This window comes from Lactuca saligna, chromosome 9 (genome assembly GCF_052625555.1).
Source record: "Lactuca saligna cultivar CGN05327 chromosome 9, ASM5262555v1, whole genome shotgun sequence".
Lineage (NCBI taxonomy): Eukaryota > Viridiplantae > Streptophyta > Magnoliopsida > Asterales > Asteraceae > Lactuca > Lactuca saligna.
In genome coordinates, this window is record NC_136425.1 from 33,245,044 (window position 1) to 33,271,761 (window position 26,718).

The 26,718-nt window shown below is 36.3% G+C and overlaps 1 protein-coding gene across 2 annotated transcripts; it reads right to left on the reverse strand.

The window, feature by feature from the left end:
- Positions 1-16,616: 16,616 nt before the first annotated feature.
- On the reverse strand, positions 16,617-18,659 carry LOC145018719 (uncharacterized). 2 transcript variants are annotated; one of them, XM_078976574.1, is made up of 4 exons: positions 18,461-18,659; positions 18,212-18,378; positions 17,068-17,868; positions 16,617-16,797 (listed from the first exon to the last, which is right to left on the reverse strand). In XM_078976574.1, the coding sequence occupies exon 3, from the start codon at positions 17,849-17,851 to the stop codon at positions 17,072-17,074; it is 780 nt and encodes a 259-aa protein (XP_078832700.1). In that variant the 5' UTR covers positions 17,852-17,868; positions 18,212-18,378; positions 18,461-18,659; the 3' UTR covers positions 16,617-16,797; positions 17,068-17,071. The 2 variants fall into 2 exon arrangements, with proteins under 2 accessions (XP_078832700.1, XP_078832699.1); XM_078976573.1 differs by having other exon boundaries at positions 17,068-17,905; positions 18,461-18,658.
- Between the last annotated feature and the right edge of the window lie 8,059 nt (positions 18,660-26,718).

The following is a 26,718-nucleotide window of genomic DNA, read 5'->3' on the forward strand; positions in this document are numbered from 1 at the left end:
CTGGTGGGATCGGATGTCCGTCCGAAGGTCGTTTGAACATTAGTTATATATTATGTATGCAAGCATAGTCATATAGGTTTACATTAGTCAGTTCAGTTGTGAGTCTCTATCATTAGTCCAATATTTTACATCAGATCTCACTATACGAGATACATCTTCAATACACGGCCTTCTCCGTTGTCAAGTTGGTAACCAGAGTCTCTTGTAGGGAGAGCGGACATTGTGTGTATAGATCTATACGGGATTGACACCCCCGCACCCTGACTGCTCGCTACAGTCCATGGCCTACCAAGCCAAGGGGTGACAAATGTCATATTCATACCGACGCTTACAGGGCGTCAAGTTCTCTAGTGTCTATCAGTATGGTTACGAGTATCTCGGGGTTACCTTATAATTCATGGCTTTAAGGTAACGGGTTTCATACACTGTATTCACTGTACTCACCGTGTTCACTGTATTCATTGTATTCACTGTGTTCACTGTATTCACTGTTTTTAGACCTTGCTAGACATATCATTCATTTGATACTGGCTGGGGTCTGTATTCACTGTTTTTAGACCTTACTAGACGTATCTTTCATTTGATACCGTCTGGGGTCTGTGCCTCCCTTTTGTTAGACTGAGCCAGGCGTGTCTCCCATTCGACACTCTCCTGGAGTCTATGAATTATTTGCCTTAGTCAGCAGTCTTCACTGCTGAGGCATATGTTATTTTTCCCTGATATTCTTCTACTTTCTTTAAAGTAAAACACCGTATTTTGATAATGATAGTGTTTAACGGAAAACTTACTTTTTACCACATAACTCTGACCAGTCTTGGTAGAAGACTGCTTTTAATTAGAATATATAGGATTCTCTGGAAAGGACTCTAATTCACTGCATACATTAAAACTATTACTTATATAAAGTTATTTGGATAAAATGACACTAAATACTTATGAACTCACCAACATTTGTAAAAATGCTGATACTCACTTTCAAATAACTTGTATTCTCAGGTCAGCATTAGATAGGTCCATTCCAGGAGCTTCCGTTGAAGACAGTTTTGTGCCAAGCTGCATCTATACTAGTTTCTGTATTACTTTAATGATTCTACACAATGTAAACTATGTAAAATTATTACTATTAATGCAATTGTTGTTGTACTTTGATTACTATACTGCATATGTTGTGATACTTGACATGACGTCATCCACCCCAGAACGTTTCCGTCGTTCCGGTTTTGGGGTGTGACATCAACGTATAAATGACTTATAATAATAAATATGTATTCTAATCCTTATTCTAATAAAAGAATAGTTTTAATCTCCATTTGACATGTGTCAGTCTAATACAACTCGTTATTAATATTATGTCACATGTCAAAGAGATATATTAGGCAACACTTCAAAATTCAAATTTAGTTTTTCTAATTATATGTTAAATTTAAAGTTATATTAACTTTAAAATTTTGGTATATCTCTTAATTAATGATTTTTTTTAAAATAAGTGATAAATAATTTTTGAACTTTTACTATGAAAATTTAATTTATTTTGTAACCATGGTTCCCACGGGTTATGAAAATTTATTTTGTAACCATGGTCCACGGGTTATAAACTAGTCTACCCTAATAAATAATAATGATTTTGCCACATGTCCTCTTCTCCTTTATTTTGACACTTGTTATTTTCTAGATTTTTTGAATTATTTAATATCCACTTGTCATTCTTATAGTTTTTTTTCTTTTTTATTTAAATTCACCTATTAAATACCACCTCATATTAATTAATATCATAAATATATTAATTAATGTACATAATAACTTTCTATTTTTTAATTCCTCTTTCTATATATATATATATATATATATATATATATATATATATATATATATATACACACACGTATATTAACGTAGATAGTACATTATATGTATAGTAATGTAGATAGTACATTCAATTTGTGAATTCGTATTTATTAATTTTATTAGTATAGATTAATTAAGACCAAATTAAATAAATAGTCCATGGGATTTTAATGAACATGGTCTTTATGGTTACAAAAACTTTCTTTTAATAAACCCGTGTAATACACGGGTCTCACACCTATTATATTATAAAGATAAAATTATAATGATAGATAATTAAGGTTTAATGGTTGTGTAAATGTTGATTTCGCTCCAATTACTTTGATTTATTACATCAAAAATTCAACTTTTGTAATTAAATAATGTTAATTTTATTTCCCACCTAATTTTGATTTAGTTTTCAGTTTCCCTCCTAATAAAATCAGATCTTTTTTTCACCTACCAAAAAACTTCGCCCAATCTAGGGCTTGATCTCATTGGATAATTTCATCTCAACTCCTCTGTCGTAGGGTATCAAAGGCACATCATCTCTCTTACCTTCGGGCCAATCTAATTTCACACTCAAACCATCTCCCAAACATTGAATGAGTTATGGCAACCTTTCACTTGCAATCGATTGTATCGTTGGTTATAGAAAATCTGCATGATCTGCAGGATAAGGTGATTCTTCTTATATTTCTCAGGTTTCTACCCTTTTATTTACTCCCTATGTCGTCGCACACACATATACATGTTTCGATTTGAATATTTAAATCCAATAACTTATTGTATTAAATTCAGACACGGTAGTTTTGTTTGTTCAATAATAAGAACGCTGTTACATTTGTAAAAAATTTTGAAAAAAAAATGATGTGCATAATTAGGTTAAGGACATTTTAAGATTATCTAATTGTTTTTTGCAGAGTGTGATGAAGAGTGGTACTTATTCTTTGATGAGACCAACAAAACTTCTCTAAGACTTTTAGATTTCACTTGAAGCACGTAATAAATGTTTTATCAAACTACATATGAATGTGTAGTCTATTAGTTAGCTACTGTTGATAACACTAAATTCAACTAAGCCCCTGTCATGTGAAAATTTCTTAATTGAATTTGATATTTTATTCAGGAAAGAATGGCATAATGTCACACCCCCGAACCAGACAGCGGAAACGTCCGAGGGCTCGCGTGACTTAAATTGAATATTATCACAATGAATATACATGAAAGATAACATAAACATCACCATGCATTAATACATTACAACTGACCTTGTTCACATCAAGTACATTGTCTAGATATTACATATCCATAGCATAAATTGTTCGAGAGTTTTCAAAACATAATATCCTAACACATTTGGTATTGTTCTTCAGCTTATCTGTCACCTGAGAATACAAGTTATTTGAAAACGTCAACATATAGAATGTTAGTGAGTTCATAAGCGGGTTTGATATGAAAATGTTTTGTGTAGTTTGTAAAACCTAGAAAATCCGATATTTTCTGAAACGACAATTTTTTATACAAAAAGTGTGAAGATCCATAAGTATAGGCATGATGATTTCCAAACGTGTATAAATGAGAAGTTTTGCATTGAAAGTACAAGTGAATAATGTTGGTTCTCCCCGAAAAAACCCGACGTTTTCCGATAAAATAGCATAATTGTTTCGTATTATTATATCGTCACAACGAATGACTATGATTTCCTTTGATTACTCAGATGGTATTGGATTTATTATGTGAGTCGTTATAACCATGCATGATAATCACTAGTTCGTCTGTCTTGGCATTCTAGTGAATGTCGGAATTGATCTTAAGATTTTGTCACCCTAGACTGGCTGAGTCTAACTGTAGCGAACAGCTGAGGTGTGGGGGAGTCACTCCCGTATAGATCTATACACAAACTCTCGTTCTCCCTCCAGGAGACTTTGATTATAATTACAGACTACGACCGACACTCGTTGGTGCCGCCCGTTATTACTCACTTAGCCCAAATGAATTTGATTACTATTGATTAACGACCTATATTTGTTTACTTGAATTGAAGGTAAGCCTAACAGACAAGAAGAAGAGAACCACAAGATCCTCCCAATCAGGTTTGTTATTTAAAGCTGTCGAGTATGCGGAGGACGCGTTGGCCCATTTCGTGTTTGTTTGGTTGGACCTTAGTAGCAATACTAATGGGCCACTGAGGCCCAATAGCACATAAAAGCCATTGAGGGTCCCTTTAAGCATGTAATTGGATCACTGGAGGCCCAATAGACATGTGTTATTATTGTTAGGCCCACAAGTCACGTCAATGGGTCACAAAGGCCCAATAAGCATGATTAGAATCTTTCAAGCCCAACAAGTTGAATATTTACTTGTTTTAGGTATAGTATAATTGTCGGAAGCTTAATTGAACAATTGTCAAATTCGCAACGGCACGAGGCTTGTCGATTGTTTATAACGTTATTTGAAAATATAGGTATTTTCTTCATTCTATCTTCATAAGTTATAATTTTGGTATCTTTGACCCAAATATCTTTAAAATAAAATAATTGACTCAAAATATTGGTTTGACCTATTCAGCCCTTCATTAATAAAAATGACAATCTTAGTCCCTAATTTAGAAAGAAGACGTTTTAGGCCCTTAAACCATTTTCTTGACATATTTGACCCATAAGCTTGTTTAAGTAATGTTTCTAGCTCAAAATCTACTCTTTGGCAGTTTCAGCCCATTCGGTAAAGAGTTTTTCAGTTAAAGTCCAAACTTTTCGCAACTTTTACAATTTTGACCCAAATTTCAAAAACTTTACATTTTTTATCCTTTTTGGAAAAAAAACCATTTTAACCCCTGAAATAGTTTTGTTTACCCCTTTTCCCCCCTGTTTTGAGACATTTACCATTTCAATCCCTTGAAAACCATGTTTTTCGCAATTTTTGGGCCTATGGGCCGAGAAGCCCAAAAATTGGCCCATTAAGTTTCAATTTACATTTCTAGTCCTTTGAAGAGAATAATACCCATAAAAACATCCATTCTAACTGTTTTGACCCTTTTGGTCCTTATTGAAACCGTGAATGACAACCTTTAACCCCACTTTTGTTTATTTGACAAATATAGCCCAAAAATGAGTTTTGTGTTGAAATATGTTTAACATGACCTTAGATGATAGTTTTTCTTAACTTGTTAAGTGTAATACATCTTAGATCACATATTTTTCCTCCTTGAACTATAGATCTCGAAATATCATTCATTTTTGGCACACATGTACCACATAACACAAGAAATCACACATAGCATACACATACTCATAGATCTACACATTTTACTTGTATTCTCCCCCATAAAACATATGAAAAAAATAGAGGGGTATGAACTCACCTTTGCTTGTTGTTTTCGATTTGAAGAAGAAAGGGAAGAGTTTGATGCTATTTTTCGGCCCTAGCAAGCTTTCTTGGGTTGATTTCAAACTTAAGAAACTTCTAAGGAGTAGATCATGAAAATTATGTGAGTTAGGAAGAAGTGTTGATGAGATAAAGAGACTAGGTTATGGATCTAAACAATAACTTACCAATGATGTTGATTCTTATGGAATAACCTCTTGAATTTCCCTAGATCTTGAAATTTTTTGATGAAGAAGAGGAGATATGATGGTGTTCTTAAGAGAAAATTTAAGTGACTTGTGTGTGTGTGTGTGTTGTTCTTCCTTTGGGCTGAGAGTGATAAGAAGAGAAGGAGAAGAGGGAGAGAGGTGAAGGGATGGTGCATGGAGACATGTGAGATTTTGCATGGAAATCCCATAGGTAATAAGGATGTGGCTAACCCTCCTTAGTCCTCTAATTTCTATTTTTTTTTTGTTTTCCTCTTGGGCCGAGAAAGAGAGAAGAGAGAAGAGGATTTGGGCCTTTAGTGCTTAAGTCTCATAATGTGAAGCCCAAATTAATGGTTTTCGGCCCAATTTGTCAAAAGAAAGAGTTTTATGGCCCATTAGGGCTAACTAGATTTGTTATGGCCCAATAAGGGTATTTTATTTTATTCTAGGCCCATTATGGCCCAAAATGTTAAAATAAATGAAAGTGGGTCCAATTAGAGCCCATTTAAGAGTTCTAAGCCCAAAATAGTCAAAATTGGAAGCATATTGGCCCATTAGGCCCAATAAGGAAATCCTAGTCCAAATGGACTTAAATAGGGATTTCCAGGGTTTCCAACCTTTTGTTGACTATTTGAATCTTTGTAAGGAGTGTTTGATGAAATTTTGTTGTCATTGATTAAGCATCATACATGTTTTTTCAAGTTTCAATTACAACGATATCCTTGTTAAGTGCTTACAACATATCAGAATTCCTAGTCGTGAAACATAATGACTGGTTCTTTCTATTCCTTTAGATGAGACACCTCAGTTACAAAGGACGATTGTTTGTAAGTTGCAACCCTTCAAAGCATTTTGTTTATTCATCAGTTTTGCTATCCGATACTTATATATTCTTATGTGATTGCACCATATTTTATAACCGGGTAGTCTGTTTTAAAATTTTGTATTTTCCGTTTACTAATTGTTTCATTTTATGATGGGATTATAGAAAGCTGATTACTTTGATGCATCCTCATCAGACACTGCAAATGGACAAAGTACATCATCAAATAACCAAGTGCCTCGTGGATTTCACAGACCTTGCATCGAAGACCACCATATAGATAAATACATAAGTAAATGTGACGGTAATTCATACACATTTTTTATTACTAGTGTTTGTTAATATTTACATATGTATTTTGGTGTATTTAGTTGGTTGAGTTATATATATTAATGTATGTAGAAACGTTGTTCGCAAGAAAAGGAAATATGCAAGTGTCTAAAAAATATGCACATTGCTGGTCCAAAAAAAGTTTCTAGAATTTGTGACGAGATGGTAATGTCTTCATTTCGATCATGATTTGTGTGCTTATTTACCAAGAATTGATACTTTTTTGTTGATGTCTATTGTAACGACCTAAATTTTCAAATAAAATTTTCATTTTAAAACAGTCAACCACTTTTGCATAAGTCATGAAATCCCAATCATAATTGTTTTCAAATTCATGTTCATTACAATTTTATTTAAAATAAAACATCAGAGTGTCCCTAAGACATATCAGTGAAAAAGAGAAAGAGTGCACACCATCCATCACACCTTGACCTTGCCCTTGGGCTCAGAAGTACCTGAAACAAAACCACAAACGGTAAGCTTGAAAGCTTAGTGAGTTCCCCTGAGCATGCCCACACACATAAGCCACATAACATATATCATCTCAGCCATATGAGCTAACTCTACAACATATCGCATACCATCTTAGCTACCAAGTTATCTCTACCACTAGCCCTACGACTATCTCTACCATTATCTCTACCATCAATCTTGCAGTCATCTCTTCCGCGGCTATAATAGCCACCTCTACCCTAGCCCAGAAGGCTATCTCTACTGCTTGCCATAGAGGCTGTCTCTACCACATATTATCACAAAATCATACTACATGACTCTACACCCAAGTATATCAACTATCATTAAATGGGTCGGCCATGGTGCCTTAGACCCATTGGTATGGTGAGAAGACTCACATCTGTCTGCTGAATACACAAGCTGCTCTCCTAACAGTCCGCAACCTCCCGTATTGGATATCAATATTACTTAATATTAGGACTTTAATATTCAAATGAAAACCCAACTCCAAACCCTTCTATGAGGCCCAAATATCCTTTCCTTGGTAATGGGCCTGAAGTCCAAGTCCAAGATCATTAATAGGCCTCTTGGCCCATTAAGGCCCAACCTATATGTCCATGACCCTTAACAGATAAAAAGGTCCATAATTCATAGAATGCAACCTAGTCCAATAACCACATGAGGCCCAAAGGCTCAAAGGACCAAAACAGATTCGAGCCCATCTGCAATGCGTACGCTCAGCATACCTCCCTGGTACGTGCAGTGTACTGAGCTCGGGGACTTGCGTGCGGTGTACGCAGATTTACGCCTGGCATACTAACAGATTAAGCACCTTTTTCCATTAAGTGCTTAATGCTCGATTCCTTTACATCTAGAAGTCAGATCTAGGCCTATTAAGACGACCTATGGCATAAATTTGGCAACTTTATGCCTTTGCATGACCCATATGATCCCAACATCCTCATTAAGACCTTTTTGAAGCTTTTAACCCATGCATGTTGGATTAATGTCTAAGTCCATAACTATATTTGCTATGTACTTGACCCAACTCGGCATGGTCCATTTGGGTTGCACTTCACCGACACAATTTATATGGATAATCCTTTGAGAATAGCATGCTTATGATTTTTATTAATATATTATAAGTTCCAATATATTAATATATAATCATATTATTTAATTAGTATTGATCAAGAATTAATTTATAATTAATTCAGTGATCAAAAGGAACTAATTAAATATGGACTCTTAGATATATATATATATATATATATATATATATATATATATATATATATATGTGTGTGTGTGTGTGTAGTAGGCCAAATTCATTTAGGTTCGGCTAAGTCTTCATGGATAGCTCATGGAGATTTAACCCATGGATCCTAGGAAATGAAAGGTCATGGGTATTAGGGTTTAACCCTAATCCTCCACACTATATAAAGGGTCTTATGGTTCATGAAATTGTGCTAGTGGCTAGTGTGGATACACTAAAGAGGGTAATAATCGATTTCATAAGTGTGAGCCAAGTATCCATATTCTCTAAAGGTTTTCCAAGGTGTTTTGGTGATTTGTGATTCCACTAGAGGCTTCCACACTATTGGGGCTAAGCTCTTAAAGCTTGAAGATATCAAGCTACATCAAAAGGTATGTCATCTAACTAGAACTTTGTAGTACAGGTGCTTCATAATATGCTAGTTAGGATGAAACCTTGGAATATTTGATATTTTCATGTATAATAGAGAAAACATAGACCCAAGGTTTATTGGGTTGCATGTACACCATAGGAATGTTAGAATGCTTAAAACCCAACAATGCATGAGGTCAAAACTCCCATCAAGACTCCATTTTTATGCTAGAAAAAGACTAAGGGACCTCAGATCTGTCATCTCCATCCTTTGGAGTTGCTCAACTCACAAGAAAAGGGTCCAAGACCAACTAAAGGGACAAAACAAGAAACCCTAGCTAGATCTAAAGATTTAAGGTGAAAGACCCAAGCTCTTTACCTCCACAAGCTTTGCAAGATAACTATGATGCAGGATCTTGAAGCACCAACTCATTCCAAGCTTGTTTAACCACCTTTTCTTTTTTAAATGAACACTAAAAGGGCCACAAATGCACTTTTTAAAGCTCAAAAGTGTCTCATAAGGTTCTTTGGAGTGTAAGGACGTTCTAAGGTTGTGGAGGCTCACTAGGGTTAAGTCCAAGGGACTTAAGGTCATTTAAATAGGCCTCTTGTCCGAGAATTAGGGTTTTGGATCTCTGGCACGTACGCCAAGCATACTTCTGGTACGCCCAGCGTACGTCCAGTTTCCCCCGCGGTCATCCATGCATAGTACGCTAAGCATACACTTAAGTACGCCCAACGTACTCAAAGGACCAATCATTCAAAAATGTAGTTTTCTTGAGAGTTTCAAGACATACCAGATTTCGAGTGTTACAACTCTCCCCCACTTGAACTACACTTCGTCCTCGAAGTTCGTAGTTACAAACAGTTCGGGATACTGCTCCCGCATCTCCTCCTCTGGATCCCAAGTACATTCGGAGCCCTTCCGGTGTTGCCATTGGACCTTTACCAACTTCACTTCTTTATTCCGAAGACCCTTCGTCTTCCTATCTAAGATGACGACCGACTTCTCGACATAATTCAGGCTCCCATCCACTTGAATGTCATCCAATTAAACAACTGCGGACTTGTCAACAACACACTTCCGAAGCTGAGACACATGGAAGGTATTGTTTTTGGGTTTTGGTATAATACAACATCCTATGGTGCACATACAACCCTAAATACCTTGGATCTATGTTTTCACTAATTATACATGCAAATGGTTTCCAAGGTATTGAACCTATAGCTAGCATGCAATTGTCATACAAACTACATAAAATGCTAGATAGTGTAACATACCTTTTTGTGTGGATGGAGGTCTTGATGTATTTGGCCTTAAGAACTTAGCCCTAATAGTGTGGAAGCCTCAAATAAAGTCACAACACATCAAGGACAATGGTGGGACTTGAGAGAGAATCTCCATGCACTCTAAAACCTTCATGAGCTCCAAGAACATGCACACACTCTAAAAAGGTGGCACTCTTAGGTCATAACATATGTATTTTATGTGTTGAATTCTAAAAGTCATGGGTATAACCCAAACCCATATCCATGGATTTTATGATCCATGGTTCATGTGGCCCAACTCCATATGTATCCATACATAAACTTGGTCCAACATGGATCATAATCCCAACACATATAAATATAACTAATTACCATGATTAGTCCCCATAGTTTTAATCAGTCTCTTTTGATTACTAAATTAATTCCAAATTAATTCTTGATCAATACTAATTAAAACATATGATTTCATATTAATATATTAGAACTTATAATATATTAATAAATCATATATAACCTCTTCACTCAAAAGTCCATCCTAACAAATTGTCCTGTTGATATGCAACCCAAATGAACCATGCTACTCTCGGGTCGAATACATATCAATAATAGTTATGGGCTTAGACACCTAATCCAACAGTCTCCCACTAGGATAAGTATAAAACTATTATTGCGTATGACTCCAAAACCCGACTAGCAATCGTAGCTCTTAAAGCCGTTGTCGAACTCTAAACAAATATACGACATGTCCATTAGATAAGAGATCATATATTCCTCCACTCTAGATATCATATGGACTGAGACATGGATTGTAATCATTCTCTCTGTCCATTTGATGTTTCCCGATTTCCGATTTATGACTAATGAATAATTGAACAAATCAAATCAGTCCAGGCCCGGCCGAGCACTTACATTTTGTCATCACCAAATCATCAAGGGGCCCACATATATCGCTTTTATCCCGAAGGTAAAAGGAATGGATAAATTTGACTCATATGGATTGTTCTACTACTTGTTGAATCATACACAAAGGCACGTTTTATAACATCGAGTTACCGAATGCGTTTTCGTGCAATCAATGTACAACCAACTCATAGTAACAACTCATATCTCTAGGTTTGAAGAATATAAGATATTATCGTCTCATGATTCACTCGTGATAAAATCCATGGAGTGATTCAAATGATCGTGGGTTGAATCCAATACTCAGAACTTCTGAGCACTCATGAATGTTGTAGCAACCATTGCTATGTCTAATGCACCTTAGACAAATCTTACAAGCCAGATTCATGACAGCCTTAATTCATATCTACTTCCAACATATGACCGACTATGGATGGTTTGAATAACTTAATTATTCTGGAAGTCAAAACATGCAAAGTGAAACACAAGAATAATACTAATCCTATATGGCCCCAACACTTTGAGAGTAAATAAAAACACCTTTTATCTAAGCACCATATTGATTACTCATTATTCAATGTTTCGATTTTATCAACTTAATACTTGAATTGGAACAATAGTCATGCCATGCACCAAACATGCACACTATGTTCGTCCAAACAATAGCTATGCCATACTCCAAGTATGCACACTATGTTTACATATGGTCTTTTCTTTTGTGAAATAGATCAATTGAACACGACTCCAATGATGCTCATTTCACAATCCTAATCCCTATTGTAAATGTAAGAATACCAAACTCTTGCCATTTACTGTAATCTGTTAGATTCTAAACTTATATGCAATGATTCCCTTGTAATGACTATGCACAGAAGTCACAAAGACTTGGCAACAGACATTACAAAGTATTCCAATGGAAAGCAATTCCATGGAAATGAAGTCTCAAATTTAAAGTACATTCCTTTGAACATCCTTCTTTGCATTAAGTTCCTTAATCTTACACAGATTCAAAGAATAACTTCCACCTATGGAAACAATTCCATATTCCCATTTTGACCATCACTTTTGAACAAGAGTTGCCTCTTTTCAAAATATGTCAATATGGTCCTTACTCTATACTTCCAATTGTCCATGAGCAACCAATCTTTGGTAAACCTCAGATTGTCCTCGACAATTTGCTTAATCATTTCCAGTTCTATTCCTTTTTCCATCATTTCCACTTAAGTCATCCTTTTCCACACATTGTCAGTCCCATGTTAGTGTGTCGGTTTACCACACACGCTCCACTAACGACTTAACAAAGGTGCAAAGTGTAATTTCATGGGTTAGCACCATTTCACATTTTCCTAAGTAACTAAGATTGGGAATTTATAAGTGTTTAGTTACTTAGTATTTATCATTATATTTTTAATGAAGGGAGAATTATAGTTCTTTCCTACCTGTTCGGCTAACGACCCTCCACCAGTCAAGGAAGCCGTGGGTGAGAGTGGAAACCCATTAAACTGTTATTTTATAGGCAGTAACCTTATACCCCCCCCCCCCCTTTTAGAGATTGGCTTCATGAATGAGGCCTACTAACGGTAAGATTGACTTTACTCTTATACATATACATATATATATATATATATATATATAATCATTAACTTTTAATATTATAATAGTATAAGGGTGAATTTTAAACTATTAAAATTCTTGGGTTTGATTTGGAATTAAAGTATATATGAGGAGGTAACTTTGCAAATTCCAAAACTTGAGGCAAGTTTTGAAACTTTTCAAAACTCTTCAATTTCATAACATATGAGTTTAATATATGTTTTAAAACTTTTAATGAAGAGACTCTTGGAAATCCATAACTTGAGGACAAGTTATGGAGTTCATAAAACAATTTATGGAGAAAAGATTTTTCAAGTTATGGGCTGATGATATATAACCTCTTCTCTCAAAAGTCCATCCTAACAAATTGTCCTGATGATATGCAATCCAAATAGACCATGCTACTCTCGGGTCGAATACATACCAATAATAGTTATCGGCTTAGACACCTAATCCAACAATTGTAAATCTGACTAAGCTCCTCAGGGAGCTCTAAGCGATATGCCACCTTGCCCACCCGGGCCGTGATCCCGAACGGGCCTATGAACCGAGGCCCCAACTTGCCCCTCTTCCGAAACATGATACTCCCTTTCCAGGGCAACACCTTTAGCAGTACAAAGTCCCCCACCTGAAATTCGAGATCCGCACGCTGTCGGTCAGCATAAGTTTTCTGATGGCTCTGCGCGACTCGCAACCGGTCACACACCTGCTGAATCAATCTGGTGGTCTTGAGCACTACCTCAGTGCTCCCCATGACCCGATGAACAATCTCATCCCAACACACTGGGGTCCTGCACCTCCGACCATATAACATCTCGAATGGAGCTCGGTCAATATTGACGTGATAGCTATTATTGTATGAGAACTCTGCCAGTGGGAGGTATGTATCCTAACTTCCTCCAAAATCCAGCACGCATGCTTGAAGCATGTCATCCATCGTATGGATTGTCCTCTCACTCTGAACGTCGGTTTGAGGATGATATGTCGTGCTGAAATGTAGTTGAGTCCTCAGTTCTTTGTGGAACTTCTTCCAAAACCTGGATATAAACCGAACATCCCTATCAGAAACCACCGACACTGGCACCCCGTGCCTAGCAACCACCTCTCGAACATAAATATCTGCCAACCTTTCTGCAGGTATACTCTCGGAAATCGGAATGAAGTGGGCACTCTTCGTCAACCTGTCCACAATAACCCATATGACATCCACACCCCTCGTCGTCCTCGATAGCTTTGTGATGAAATCCATAGTGATCTCCTCCCATTTCCACATAGGGATGGGTAGCGGCTGAACCTCGCCATGAGGCCGCTTATGCTCGGCCTTGACCTTCCTGCAGGTCAAGCACCGCTCCACAAACCAGGCGATCTCCCGCTTCATGCAGGGCCACCAATAACTCAACCTCAAATCTCTATACATTTTTGTAGCCCCTGGATTTATAGAAAACTTGGACTTGTGTGCCACCTCTAAAAGCCTTTGCCTTACCCCCCTGTCACTGGTACCCATACCTGGCCACACTATGTCAAAAGGCCGCGACTATCCTTAACAAACAAAGGATATTGTCCTCGAATCCTCTCTATCCTCCAATTCGCCTTCTTTATTCCCTCGACTTGAGCCTCTTTGATCATATCACCATCATCCTCATACAAATGTTCCCAATCGGGGACCCCGCCATCTTGCGGCTCAATGCATCGGCCTCCACGTTGGCCTTCCCTGGATGGTATAGGATCTCATAATCATAATCCTTCAACACATCCAACCACCTCCTCTGACGCATGTTGAGGTTCTGCTGATCCATCAAATACTTTTAGACTCTTATGATCGGTGTAGATGGTGAACCGTACACCATATAAATAGTTCCTCCAAATCTTTAGGGCAAACACCACCGCCCGCAACTCCAGATCATGCGTGGGGTAATTCGCCTCGTGAGGCTTCAACTGCCTCGAAGCATAAGCAATCACATGCCCCATCTGCATCAATACCGTACCAAACCCTGAAATCGATGTGTCACAATATACCACTAGATCATCCAACCCCTCAGGTAGAACTAGAACCGGATCCTCGTATAACCTCCACCTTAGGGTCTCAAAAGCCATCTACCGATCCATATCCCACCGAAAGGTCGCATTCTTCTTGGTCAAGCGGGTCAATGGCACAACAATCTTCGAAAAATCCTGGATAAATCTTTGATAGTAGCCCGCTAAACCCAAGAAGCTACAAATCTCTGATGCATCCCTCAGTACTTCCTACCACATTACAGCCTCCACCTCGGCTGGATCAACCGAAATACCCTCTTGGTTGATGACATGCCCTAAAAACTGTACTTCCCGCAGCCAGATATCACACTTGGAGAAATTTTCATAAAGTTTCTCCGCTCTCAGGGTCTCCAATACCTCCCTCAAATGTTGCTCATGCTGCTCCCTGGTCTTGAAATAAACCAGAATATCATCAATAAAAAAAATCATTGACTGATCCAGCATCGGCCTACACACCCATGAACGCTGATGGGGCATTGATGAGCCCAAACGGCATCACCACAAACTCATAATGTCCGTATCGAGTCCTAAAAGCCGTTGATCTGCTGTCAACCAACGTTTACCTTTGTTGGCGCTCTATCTAACTCCTTACCAGATCTGAACCAATCTTGTCAACTAACCGAGCACCTTTCAATCCCAGATAGCACTTGCTATAGTGACTGCATCCTAAGAACCTGCGCTTAAAGGGAAATATCTTCGAACTACTACCCTATCGTCCATGGCATGCAGATGGCATATAACTCAATTACAAGCAGGTAATACAATACTCCAATATATATACTTACTAACATCGATGCAGTACCATAGCAATAAAATCATGAATAATAGTTGACAGGAAAGTAAAAGATGCGCACCTCCAACATCCGGTGCTGTTCGCAGCTCCTCTGTAGATAACTGGAAAGCCCTGCTCCTCGCCGTAGGCGTCTCCGCTCATCCCTGCCGGCCATCGGTGATCCTCAACGTCGTAGGGGCTGGTGCTATCACCTGTCCTGCTGAAAGTAAACTCGGACACAGGGCCTTAGTGGTCCTAATGGATTTAAACTAATAGTGGACCTGGTTAGTTGGGATATCTTGGGGCCTAGTGTTGGGGTTTAGCCTTGTTGAGTTATTGACTTTGTTGTTGGGTTGTTTGGCTCAGTTTGGGAGTCGGTTTGCAGCAGCAACGACAGTGTAGGATTATTCTAGTAGCGTTGAGGTGAATCTTCTGACTATACTTACTTGTGTGGTAATTTATGTGTGACCGGAGGGTCTTATTTATGTTATTGACTGGAGGGTCTTATTCGTAGTATTAACCGGAGGGTCTTAATTGCTTATACTGATATATGTGTAATTATGCATTATGTCTTCGTGACTTATGTTGTTATGGTATTCTGCGTATATATTGAGTTATGACTGGAGGGTCCATACCGAGACGTGAGACTGGAGGGTCTTCACTAAGACACATGATCAGAGGGTCCGTATTGAGATATGGTCATGAGAGGCTAATTATTTGTGTATGTGTTATTTTAAGAACTCACTAAGTTTCATGCTTACAGTTTTGATTTAAATGTATTTCAAGTGCTTTTGTAGATTCCGGAAAAACGTAGGCATGATTGTATACATTCGTCGGCTTATGATGTCTTGTAGATTTTAGGATACTCTGAAATTGTGTTAATTATGATTTAAAATTCTGTAATGACTTGGATTTTGAATAATGATTGGTGAATTAAAAATGATTTTTTTTTTTTGAAAATCGAGGTGTTACATAGAATTTTGTATAGCATTGAAATCTAGCAAATGTCATCCATTTTTATGTGTTTAGAAGGTCATAAAAGTCAAGAAATATTCAAACTAACCGTTTTTGGAGCTTACTAACAGTTAGAAAAAAATTGATTTTTTTCGAAAACGCCCGTTTTTTAACGGTTAGAAAAAAAAAATATTCGGTTTCAAACCGATTTTTGGATCTGGTTTTCGTCAAATCCGGTTTACAATCTGGGGGTCGATCCGATATTGCGTCCGAAACTTCAATCCGGTCACTGGTTTGGTTTTGACCAAATCCGGTTTCCAGATCGAATCCTATGGATCAATCCAGTTTTCGTGTACATCTCTACCCACGACCCGAACATTACACGATTGTCAGACCTACCTATTCATCATTTTTACTTGAAATCAAAGATGCAATGTAAAAAAAAAAAAGAAAAAAACTTGATGATCAAAATTCATATTTTCATTGAACAAACACAAACACTTGTAACAAAAATTGCAGTATTTCCATCTAAAAAGACCCAAATGATTTGATTGTGATAGACAATCTCGTTCAATTTTCTAATTGCATATGTCCTCCGGGTGTTTCTTGATCTAGCAACGATCCTCAATTCTTCAAAATAGTACTGCATCAAAAGGCCACAAACATAGAGCTAAATTAACATTTGTTTCTGAAATAAACTAAAAAGATAAATAAGAAAACAGGGATTTGAATGAAACAAATATGCCAAAACAACGCCAACAACAAATCAAATATATATAAAAGAATCCCAAAATGTTTATGACTATAAAAGTTGAAACACATCCCATGGAAGCTTACTCTCAGAAATTAGACCACCACTACTTAGACCACTAGTTAGTAAATTAAGGTGTAAAGAAAAAAACAGATAAAATACCTCTTCACATGGATTCCCACTTGTTCATCACCTCCGTTTTTCCTAGTTGAACAATATTGGCACATGCATCGGTATGTGACAAAGTCTCTTGCAACAGTCTCCTCAGATTGTTTCTTGCACTTTCATTTTTCAAGTAGTCTCCATCAGAACCAACGCTACATAAAGCAGCATCAAGCTCCTGAATTGAGGATTCCACAAGTTTAACTTTGGAGTTAATGAGAGTGGCGTATGTGATGACCGATGTTGTAAAATCCTTTGACTTGTCAAAAAGCGTTGCCTCTTTATGAAACTTGGATGATGACCACTTTTTGCCGAAGTGAGTCACTCCCCCTATGAAAATTCCTAAGCCACTCAACCAACGGTGGCCAAGGAAATACAAAGATCCAACAGCAGTTACAAATCCAGGTATCATGAAATTCCATGATCGGTTAGCCCCGGTCTTGTCCCTTTTTGCTTCCTTTTGTAGTTTCTCTATCTTAGCAACAAACACTGTCGAGGAAGAGAGTAAGCTACAAAATCTCCCGTGCAGATATCTGAGCTCAACCAAGAGGGCAGATGATCCATCATATTTATAATCCATGGTAATGTCTTCAGTGTCTCCACTTTGCTTCTTCTGGTACTCACAAATTCGTTCGAGCAGATTTGATAACTGATAGCAGATTTTAAAGAACTCATCTGCCATTGGATTCTCGTGCCCATCAACTGCCCCAAGCACTACATTTTGATTCCGACGAATAAAATCAGGAGCTATCATCCGCTGCATTGCAGCGTCACCACCAATCATAAAGGTTCCATCCTGTTCTGTAATAAGATCAGGGGCTGAATCCATGCCTAAACCCTACAAAATCAAGATATATATATATATATATATATATATATATATATATATATATATATATATATATATATATATATATATATATATATAAATGCTTGGAAAACAATAAAAAAGGTTTGGGTCTATTCATTGAGGCAATATCACAAACACTTGGCATGCAATCTTAGAACCAAAAAAGCATTGAAATCTAACCCTGTACTCTTTTCTACTTTAAATCAAATTAAGCTAAATTTCCAGCTTTCACCCAATAACAGAGCATTAATATCATAAAGAAAAACAAAGAACTCAGAACCAGAGAAAACTCACTATGAAGTTCGAATTATAGAATGTTCACGGTGAAGAGGACTGTTGGTTTTAACAGTGTAGAAAAGAATGGTCCACTCAGGGTCTGAAAACGTGAATATAAACATACATGGCGAACACAGGTGGGTCAGTCTCAATTGTAAGAGCAGCCGTCGTACACAAATGGCAGCCTATTCATCAGTCAAAACAAAAACAAAATTCATTTCAATTTTCAACTAATACTTCATTTAACAAATATAGAAAAGCAACTACCTTTCTAGCTTGAGAATAAGATGAAACATGAGATCAATGCTGTTGGTCGGAGTATTGACACTTCAGACTGACTTTCATGATTTCAGATTTATGAACTTGACTGTAGATGGAGAAGGCCGATGCAGGTTTAATAAGAAAGGGGTTTAGGGTTTGGATGAAGTAGCCTCTTGTGATGAAAATATTAATATATTTAACATTTTTTTCAGCCTTTGACAATCGTTGTAACAACAGTAGAAGCGGATAATACCTTTGGGTATTTATGTGAAAATGTTTTGGTATGATTTATTTTTTATTTTATATATATATATATATATATATATATATATATATATATATATATATATATATATATATATATATATATATATATTTATTGTATTTTAGTTTTACTTGGTTCTCTTTTGGACTTTTTTTTAATATGAAAATGGTTTCTCCGGAAAATTGAAACGACTATAATATATTTGGGTATTTATTTTTCATTTTTTAAAATTTAATATTTATTTATTTATTTTAACAATTAAAAAATAATAGAGGATCTCTCTCTCTCTCTCTCAATTTAGACCCTAAAGTCGATCGAGATGGAAATCGCATGGTATTTTTCCTGATTTCACTTCACAAATGACTTCCCAACTCTAGTTTCGATGTTTATAATTTCCAATTTCATGTAATAGGTATGGAATCGAACAAGAATATACCTTGTTGCAGAAAGATACATTATGGTCGTTGGCCGGCCCCAAGGAGGCTTCCCAAGACCTTAGGTAACCTCCGGTAGCCTCGAATCTATATCCTTTTCTTACAATTTTGTCTAAAATTTAACGAAATTATATGTTTAATGAAATTAGGGCCCATATTACTGTGGGTTGGAGTCGATAAGGCTTTTGGACGTGATATCATTGATGCACACTTCAAGGCTTGCCTTTACGTCGGAATCAACATCGGTGGGATCAATCACGAGGTGATGCCCGACCAGTGGGAGTTTCATCTCTTTTCATCTGTCGGAGAAGAGATCTGAGTTGTTCGTTATATTCTTGAGTTACTGTAAAACTTTGGTAAAATTATAAAAGGACCGATCTATGTTACTATGTATCTATTCTTGATGCTAAAACTTTCTTTTTTTTTCTTCTCTACATAAGATCAATGAGATTGTTAGGGTTGTGGTTTCGTTTGACTTGAAGCCCATTAAGGTAAAGTTTCTTGAAATAAAAAATGTTCTTGAATTTTTATGTAAAAAGGAGAAATACTCATTGAGCATGGGAATGTCAGATTCTCTCTATCTCTCAAAACACAAAATAGCAAGGTACTTTCTGTGTTTCAAATTTAAAAGCGGTCTGAAAGTGATTACAATCATGATCATAGAAAATTATCCAACTAAATATCGATAATATTAGACCCAAAATCTAACAGGAACTCTTTTGAGAGTTCATCCAGATCAAAAGCTTATATTATTTCATTTCAAAAAACTCTAAATCTATACTCTCAAATGTTCAAGTTTGAAACTTTTTAAAGAATTTATAGAAAATAAAAAACAAGAATTTACATTTAAGGAAATCTCATATAAAGTCTCTACATTTTGACCTCATATTCAATTAAGTCCTTATATTTGTTTCTAAAGAAATCCCAAATACCAGTTAAAATATTCAATTTTGGACAACTTTTTAGATTAAACGGCTAATCTGACAAATTGTCCAAAATTAAATAATTTAACCGGTATTCGGGACTTAATTAAATAAATTAACCAGTGTTTAGGACTTCACCGAAAAAATAATATAAGGACTTGATTGCATATTAGTTTAAAATATAGGGACTTTATAATAGTTTTTCTATTTTTTTAATTGAGTACTTTGAGTAAATTGGGAAAATATTCATGTATTGTGGGTTGAAAAAGTTGGAAAAAAGAGAAGAAAGAAAATAATTGATGTAGAGTTGATATTGTAGTGGGTTGACAAAATTGGGTGCGAACCATTCCTTTCACCCTAAGATTAGGGTTAAAGTCATTAAAGGCAACAATATAAATTCACAAACACACACACACATACACACACACACACACACACATATATATATATATATATATATATATATATATATATATATTAAATGAACTTGTCAGCTCAAGAATCATATTAAAGTGATATTTCTAATTAATATATGATACTAATGGGTCACACTAACAACAACTTGATATAATTGATTATTTATTAGAAATTGATTTTAATAATCATTCAATAAGTTCTTATAATTAATCGAAAATTATTTATTTCTAGAAAATAATACTTTTAACTAGCAAGTAATATTACATAATTCATTTGGTGATAATTAATAAGTCATGTACAACATTTTGGACTAGATAAATTCTTTTTTCTTTTACCAAAAAATTAAGGTTTATTTTAAAATAGTCAACCACTTTTGCATAAGTCATGAAATCCCAATCATAATTTTTTTTAAATCCATGTTCATTACAATTTTATTTAAAAGAAAACATCAGAGTGTCCCCAAGACATATCAGTGAAAAAGAGACAGAGTGCACGCCTTGCCCTTGCCCTTGGGCACAAAATTACCTGAAACAAAACCACAAACGGTAAGCTTGAAAGCTTAGTGAGTTCCCTAGAGCATACCCACACACATAAGCCACATAACACATATCATCTCAGCCATATAAGCTAACTCTACAACATATCGCATACCATCTTAGCTACCAAGCTATCTCTACCACTAGCCCTACGGCTATCTCTACCATCAACCTTGCGGTCATCTCTTCTGCGGCTATAATAGCCACCTCTACCCTAGCCCGGAAGGCTATCTCTACTGCTTGCCATAGAGGTTGTCTCTACCACATATTATCACAAAATTATACTACATGAATCTACACGCAAGTATATTAACTATCATTTAATGGGTCGGCCTTGGTGCCTTAGACCCATTGGTATGGTGAGAAGACTCACCTCTGTCTGCTGAATACACAAGTTGCTCTCCTAATATTCTACAACCTCTCGTGCTGGATATCAATATTACTTAATGCTAGGACTTTAATTATTCAAAGGAAAACCGAACTCCAAACCCTTCTATGAGGCCCAAATATCCTTTACTTGCTATGGGCCCGAAGTCCAAGTCCAAGATCATTAATGGGCCTTTTGGCTCATTAAGGCCCAACCAATATGTTCATGACCCTTAACAGATAAAATGGTCCATAATTCACAAAATGTAACCTAGTCCAATAACCACATGAGGCCCAAAGGCTCAAAGGCCCAAAACAGATTCGGGCCCATCTGCAATGCGTATGCTCAACATACCCCTTGGTACGCACAACGTACTGAGCTCGGGGACTTACGTGTGGTGTATGCAGATTTACGCCCGACGTACTAACGGATTAAGAATCTTTTTCCATTAAGTGCGTAATGCTCGATTCCTTTACGTCCAGAAGTCAGATCTAGGCCTATTAAGACGACCCAAGGCATAAAGTTGGCAACTTTATGCCTTTGCATGACCCATATGATCCCAACATCCTCATTAAGACCTTTTTGAAGCTCTTAACCCATGCATGAGGTCAAAACTCCCATCAAGACTCCATTTTTATGCTGGAAAAAGACTAAGGGACCTCAGATTTGTCATCTCCATCCTTTGGAGTTGCTCAACTCACAAGAAAAGGGTCCAAGACCAACTAAAGGGACAAAACAAGAAACCCTAGCTAGATCTAAAGATTTAGGATGAAAGATCCAAGCTTTTTACCCCAGAAGCTTTGCAAGATAACTATGATGCAGGATCTTGAAGCACCAACTCATTCCAAGCTTGTTCAACCTCCTCTTCTTTTTTAAATGAACACTAAAAGGGCCACAAATGCACTTTTTAAAGCTCAAAATGGTCTCACAAGGTTCTCTGGAGTGTAAGGACGTTCTAAGGTTGTGGAGGCTCTCTAGGGTTAAGTCAAAGGGACTTAAGGTCGTTTAAATAGGCCTCTTGTCCGAGAATTAAGGTTTTGGATCTCTGGCACGTACGCCCAACGTACGTCCAGTTTCCCCCGCGACAATCCATGCATAGTACGCTAAGCGTACACTTAAGTACGTCCAATGTACTCAAAGGACCTATCATGCAAAAATGTAGTTTTATGGAGAGTTTCAAGACATACCTAATTCTGGGTGTTACAACTCTCCCCCACTTGAACTACACTTCGTCCTCGAAGTCCGTAGTTGCAAACAGTCTATACCTTTTTGCACAAGGTACTTTGGTCACAGATGGGGGCTTTGTTTGCAAAAGTCAAATAATAAAAGAAATAACAATTAACTTTGAAACATGCAGAAAATGAAATAGATTTGTGAACAATTTGTAAAAGTGCTTCTAGTTCTAGTTCCCAATGTTGTCATTTAACCTGCTTATGAGTTGATGTAATTTGAGATTGCTATTCTAAGTTGGTACTGAAAGATATTAACACGCTCTAATACCTCTCGCTTGCAAAATTATATAACCAAAATACGCTCTTTGACTAGACCTAGATTCACTAATTCAACCTAAACATGTTCTTAGATTGTATTGGAAAATTGCATTAAGTTTTGTACAAGCTTCCCAACAATGTTCATTTCTTCTCGTATGCTCGGAAGTGTGAAAACATGTGATATATGTTTTACAATAAGAAAACTTATTGCTTGTTACCAATTATTAACTTAATAGAATGATTAGGTGCCTTAAAAGTTAATTAACTGCACAAAAATTCAATTCATGAAAGTGGCCAATCAAACACAAATCAAATTTAAGGGTTCTAGTTTAAACAAAAACATAATTACTAGAATAGAATCACAAATCAAACATCAAATCATATGCTTCAAGTTAAGCAATCAACATGTTTTGAATAAGAACTAGAAACTAGGGTTTCTTAGCCACACATGGCTAAGAACAAATCCAACAAGAAAAATGATGAAATTGAAATGTTTAATGCTTACTAAAATGAAATAAAAAATGTTTGCAATGATTTGGTCTTCTCAAAAGCTCCCAGAATTCTCCTAGAATCGCCCAAACTGCTCCCAAAAACCGTTCCTCTCTCAAAAATGACGTCTCCTCCTATTTTAATTAATGTTCACGTGCATGCCATGAGGCCATGTGTTTTTGGCATGGCCATGCCTTTTGCCCATGTGTTTTTGGCATGGCCCATGCTTTTTGATAAAACACAAATAAGTCTTCACTGTTGGCTCCATCTTTGGTCAAACTTCACCACGAGTCATGTTGCTCAGCTATGAGATGATAAAGGACAAACACGACCCGTGTCGATATGACAAGAACCGCATTTCAAATGTAGTCCTTTGCTATGATGACAATGCACAATAACTCGGGTTCCATCTTCATGTTTTCTTCCATGGAATGACCGATTCATCTTCTCCTCATGCTCCAAAGCTCAGAGCATCCAAGCTCTACGTTCCATGCTCCATAATGCCTGCAAAATAAATCAAAAATGGTGAAGTACCTGGCATTCTTAATGAAATATGAAATTGCCCAAATAATTAACTAAATGCAAGAATTGTGAAGTAGAATGCTACGAAAAGATAGAAATGACATGTAAAATAGGGGCATAAAATGCACCTATCAGACCTCCCCAAGCTTAGACCTTTCTTGTCGTCAAGAAAGAACAAAATCGAGAATCACCTAAGAGAATATGATAGGTGGCTTAAAAGAAACTAAAATGAAAAGAATGGAAGGAAAAAAAAGGTCTAAATGGAATTAAGAGTGAATGCATGCAATAAAAGAAAAACTAACGAAAATAACATATGTAATTTTTTTTCAAACATTAATGCAATAAACAAAACCAAACAAACAGATTAATCCAATTAACCTCATTATGTCATACAGTCGAAGGTGTACCTGTCGTGCCTTGAGATAACTTGTCATTAACCCCACAAGGATATATTACAGTTAATGATGGGTTTTGTACAAACAATCCTATGTGTGCATGCAACCCTAGAATTGGATCTATGTTTTCACTATTAGATACACAACATTATGAACACATATAGAAACCCTAATATGCCCTAGTATTTTCGAAATATACATAGAAGATTAGATCACATACCTCTTGTTGTTACGTTGCAATAACAACTAAAATCTTCAAACCCTAAGTCTTGAAAGCAACTACCACAAGTGTAGTACCTCTAATGGCTCACAAACACCACAAGCAATTGGAAAGGCAATAGAGAGAGGTAGGAGGTATGCAATCGGCCCTAAGAACCCTTTAGGAATGCATGGACGAATTCTTATGGCCTTAGGGGTCTTTATATAGGTGCAGAGATTAGGGTTTCAGTCCTTGTCTTTATCTAGTTGCTTGCCCACCAAGCAATCATAAGATAAGCCTTGAAATCCCTTATCCTTTATCCTTTGGACGATTTCAAGGATATCTTATCCCTTGAATTCGTCCAACCCATATCAAGGATAACCATTACCCTATTTTGTAACTATCACATAATTACAATTCAACCCCTCTAGTTTAATTAATTACACTTGATCACTAAATTAATTCTTAATTAATTATTGACCAATATTAATTAAACAAATGTGATTTCTCCTTTAATATATTATTCTTATAACATATTAATAAATCATAATAACCTCTTTCTCTATTATTTCTCCAGTCAAGTTGCTTTGGTGAAGGCAACCCAAAAGGACCATGCACAATCGGGTCAAGTACTTGACAAATATGGTTACGGGCTTAGACACTAATCCAACAGTCTCCCACTTGGATAAGTCTAGTAACTATAATAGTAAGTACTACCCGATTAGCAATCGTAGCTCTCAAAGACGTTGTCAAACTCTAATCTTATCAGTAACCTGTCCTTTAGATTAGGGATCATATATTCCTCCATTCTAGATATCGTATAGACGTGATACATGGATTGAAATCATTCTCTCAGTCCATGTGTTGTTTCCCGATTTCTGATTTACGACGACTGACTAATTGAACAAATCAAATTAGCGCTAGCCCGACCGATCATTTACGTTTGTCATCACTAAATCATCGAGGGGCCCACAGATATCGCTTCTATCCCACTTTGGGTAAAAGGAATGGATAAACTTCGACTCAATGTTTGCTTGCACTCACTCACCAAATCATACACAACAATAAGTTTTATAACACCAAGTTACTGGTGCGTTTACATATTATCAACGTGTAACCGATTCGCAAGATACACCTCACACATCTCAATTTTAAGAATACAAGATATTATCGTCTCACCAATCGCTCGTGATAAATCCATGAAGCGATCCAAGTGAGTGTGGGTTTAATACAATGCTCAAAATCATATTCATAAGCACTCATGAACGTTGCAACAAACCTTTGCTATGCCTAATACACTTTAGACAATCTACAAACCAATTCATGATAGTCTTCATTCATACCTACTTCCAACATATGAACGACTGCGGACCGTTCGAATAATTCGATAATTCTTAATGAACTCAATTATTCTGAAAGTCAAAACATGCAAAGAGAAACAGAATGATAATACTTAATCTTATATGACCCCAAAGTTGTGAGTATAAATAAAACACCTTTATTTAATCACCATATTTATTACTCATTATCCATTGTTTAATGTTTCAGATAATCAACTTTATAACTCGAATCATAACCACAATTGTCCCATGCTCCAAGCATGCACACTTTGGTTTCCTATGGTCCATACTTTGTGAAATAGATCAATTGAAACTTTTCAAATGCAAATCATTTCACAATCCCAATCCTTATAATTAGTGTAAGAATACCAAATTCTTGCCACCTTTTAGAATATGTCAAATTCTAATATTTTATGCAATGATCCTCTTGTGAAGTCACGGCACAAAAATCACAAAGGCTCGGCCAACGAAATCACAAGGTACTCTATCAAAATTGTTACAGAACAATTTTATAGATGTGATGTCTCTCACTCAAAGTACATTCCTTTGAACATCCTTTTGCATAAAATTTTCTAATCTAGACATAAATTCTTAATTTTCAACTCCCAATTATGGAAACATTTCCATATTTACCATATGACAACTCATTCTTAATAGAATCTTATCTATTCATACTAATAATGTCGATATGGTCCATTCAATACTATACTTCCAACTACTCACAAGCGACCAATCCTCAACGAACTTTAGATCGTCCTTAGATAGTTGTTTAATTATCTTAGTCAATACCAATTCTTGTCCTTTTCCCTTCTTAATGCGCTAGACATTTGGAAAATTTTAGAATGGTCAAATATTATAGCACTTGCAATCGATCCTTTACCCGAAGC

Coding starts and splice junctions, on each gene's coding strand:
- LOC145018719 (XM_078976573.1), bottom strand. CDS start 17,896: ATGGATTCAGCCCCTGATCTTATTACAGAACAGGATGGAACCTTTATG.